Source organism: Penaeus monodon, chromosome 30 (genome assembly GCF_015228065.2).
Source record: "Penaeus monodon isolate SGIC_2016 chromosome 30, NSTDA_Pmon_1, whole genome shotgun sequence".
Taxonomy (NCBI): domain Eukaryota; kingdom Metazoa; phylum Arthropoda; class Malacostraca; order Decapoda; family Penaeidae; genus Penaeus; species Penaeus monodon.
In genome coordinates, this window is record NC_051415.1 from 15,091,044 (window position 1) to 15,093,027 (window position 1,984).

The 1,984-nt window shown below is 48.2% G+C and overlaps 1 protein-coding gene across 2 annotated transcripts in view; it reads right to left on the minus strand.

The window, feature by feature from the left end:
- The window catches only part of LOC119592548 (pumilio homolog 2-like), a gene marked incomplete in the record, with an annotated part of 245,467 nt that overhangs the window by 18,586 nt on the left and 224,897 nt on the right, over positions 1-1,984 (minus strand). For both annotated transcript variants that reach the window (XM_037941414.1, XM_037941415.1), the window contains 1 exon segment: positions 1,282-1,387. In XM_037941414.1, coding sequence (XP_037797342.1) covers positions 1,282-1,387 — 106 coding nt within the window.

Here is a 1,984-nt window from a genome sequence, read left to right on the forward strand (position 1 = left end):
ACAGAGAGGGGTGGTGATTACTCAGTTGTCAGGTTGACTTGGTAGTAACAGCAACCCAGGAGCGACTGAGGGCGCTTCGTGCAATAAGGTGGATCCAGCATATAGTCGCGGCTTTGTGCGAGTGTTGCGTCACGTGTAGCGGCACTGCCAGGACCCGCCGTCATGGCGCTTACCATCACAGCCTCGACCCTGTGCGTGGCCCTCCGTTCCCTCGCCGTCCGCAACATCCACTCACCTAACCCAGCTGTCATACTCCGAGTTTTAGCTAATTGTTTAATACAAGAGCGCGGCATGTTATTCCCTCGTGATCCCGGATAAATGGCTGACCCAGAGAAATTACAAGATTATCCGGCCAATTCATCGACGAGCGGCCGGGCAGCCAGATAAAATATTCCCGGTGACTGTCCTCTACCTACACAATTACACCCGATCATGCCTGCCTCCATTATCGCTTGTATTTGCATTCCAAACCGAAAGCTGTAGGGTGTAAAACGGGGAAGAGGGGGAGAAAAAGAAGCGGGTGTACAATTTAACGGCAAATGCATGCGGTCACACGTATCACGACGTTAAGTACTTTATGGTATAATTTTTCCGGTTACTGTCAACCCAATTGAGTTTACTTCCCCCTCCCAGCCTGTGTTAGCCCGTAGCTCCCCCTAGTCCCACTGTCACTCCTGCCTCCCATTACGTTAATGCGGTGCATTAAGCAGCGTGAAACGGCGACAGTGTTGTTTTCTCTCCCTCCTCCGTAACAATGACTCCCTATCATTCACAGGCTGCTAGAGGAATTCGTGATGAAAAGAGGGGAGGGGCAGGGTCCAACGGCTCGAGTGTGACAGGTCAGTATAGGAAGTCCTCGCAGGGCGGGCCAGGCCAGGTGAGTGGCGATGACATAGCGGAGCGCTTGGCTGAGCACCGATGGACAGGCGAATCGCAACACAGGCAGGAAGTGGGATCCACCGCCCTCCTATCACACGCACTTCCTATAGCCATATATACACGCCCGGCGATGTAAACATGAAGGACACTTCACGCATTGCTGTTTAATCGCCAGCATCAGAATGGAATCCATCAATTATCTTCAAGTTGGGGAGGAGGTTAAATGTTCACCAGGACAACTTCCTGGTGAACATTTGGAGCCAAGCCATTGGATAAGAACTCTTCCTCTGAAACCAATCATAGCTTCCTCGACACCACGAGCAAGTATTCACATTCCTCTTCGAACGATGTACGCAAGCAGGGGCAGAGATATGCGACTGATATAAATATGCTTGTACTTACCCTGCTGTTGAGCAGCCTGTGCAGCCAAATACTGCTGCTGAGCGAGCAACTGTATCGGCTGGTGGTTAGGCCCTCCCTGCTGCTGCTGAGCGCTCCGGAACAATTGCTGCAAGAGAGGAAATGCAACTTAGACATATATTCAAACATACAAATTTTAAACTATTAATATAAAAAATAAACGACGAAAAAAATGTTCGTAGTAATATTTACCTTTTTCAGCTTAGCTCCATCATAATCTATGAGAGACTTTGTAATGTCCAAGTGGAAGCTGTACCTTTTTTCCTTCAGCTTCATGATGGTTTGAGGCAAGGTGCGAGTCTCTATACTTTATTAATGCACTTGCTCGCTGCCTGTGACACCATGTTTTAACACGAGCAATGTTTCACTAACACAATCACTTTCTATTTCACACTTCGCCTTTGCAACACTGACAAACTACACTGCAACATCTCGAGTTCACTTTTCGACCTCTAGCATAACTGACACATGCTAAAGAGTCAGCGACACGTGTCCCGCTTTTCAAACCAGGACAACTAGCAAAAACAACTGCCTTTTGAAAGGGGGGAGAAAACACCATTAATCACACAGTCCTGGGATATACACCGAAAAAAAAAAATTATGTCAAGGCCGAGTTATTTGTTATGTCCAAAATAAAACCAGGCTGGAAGAGGGAGGCCGCTGTTGGAGGGCTGTGGGGATCACT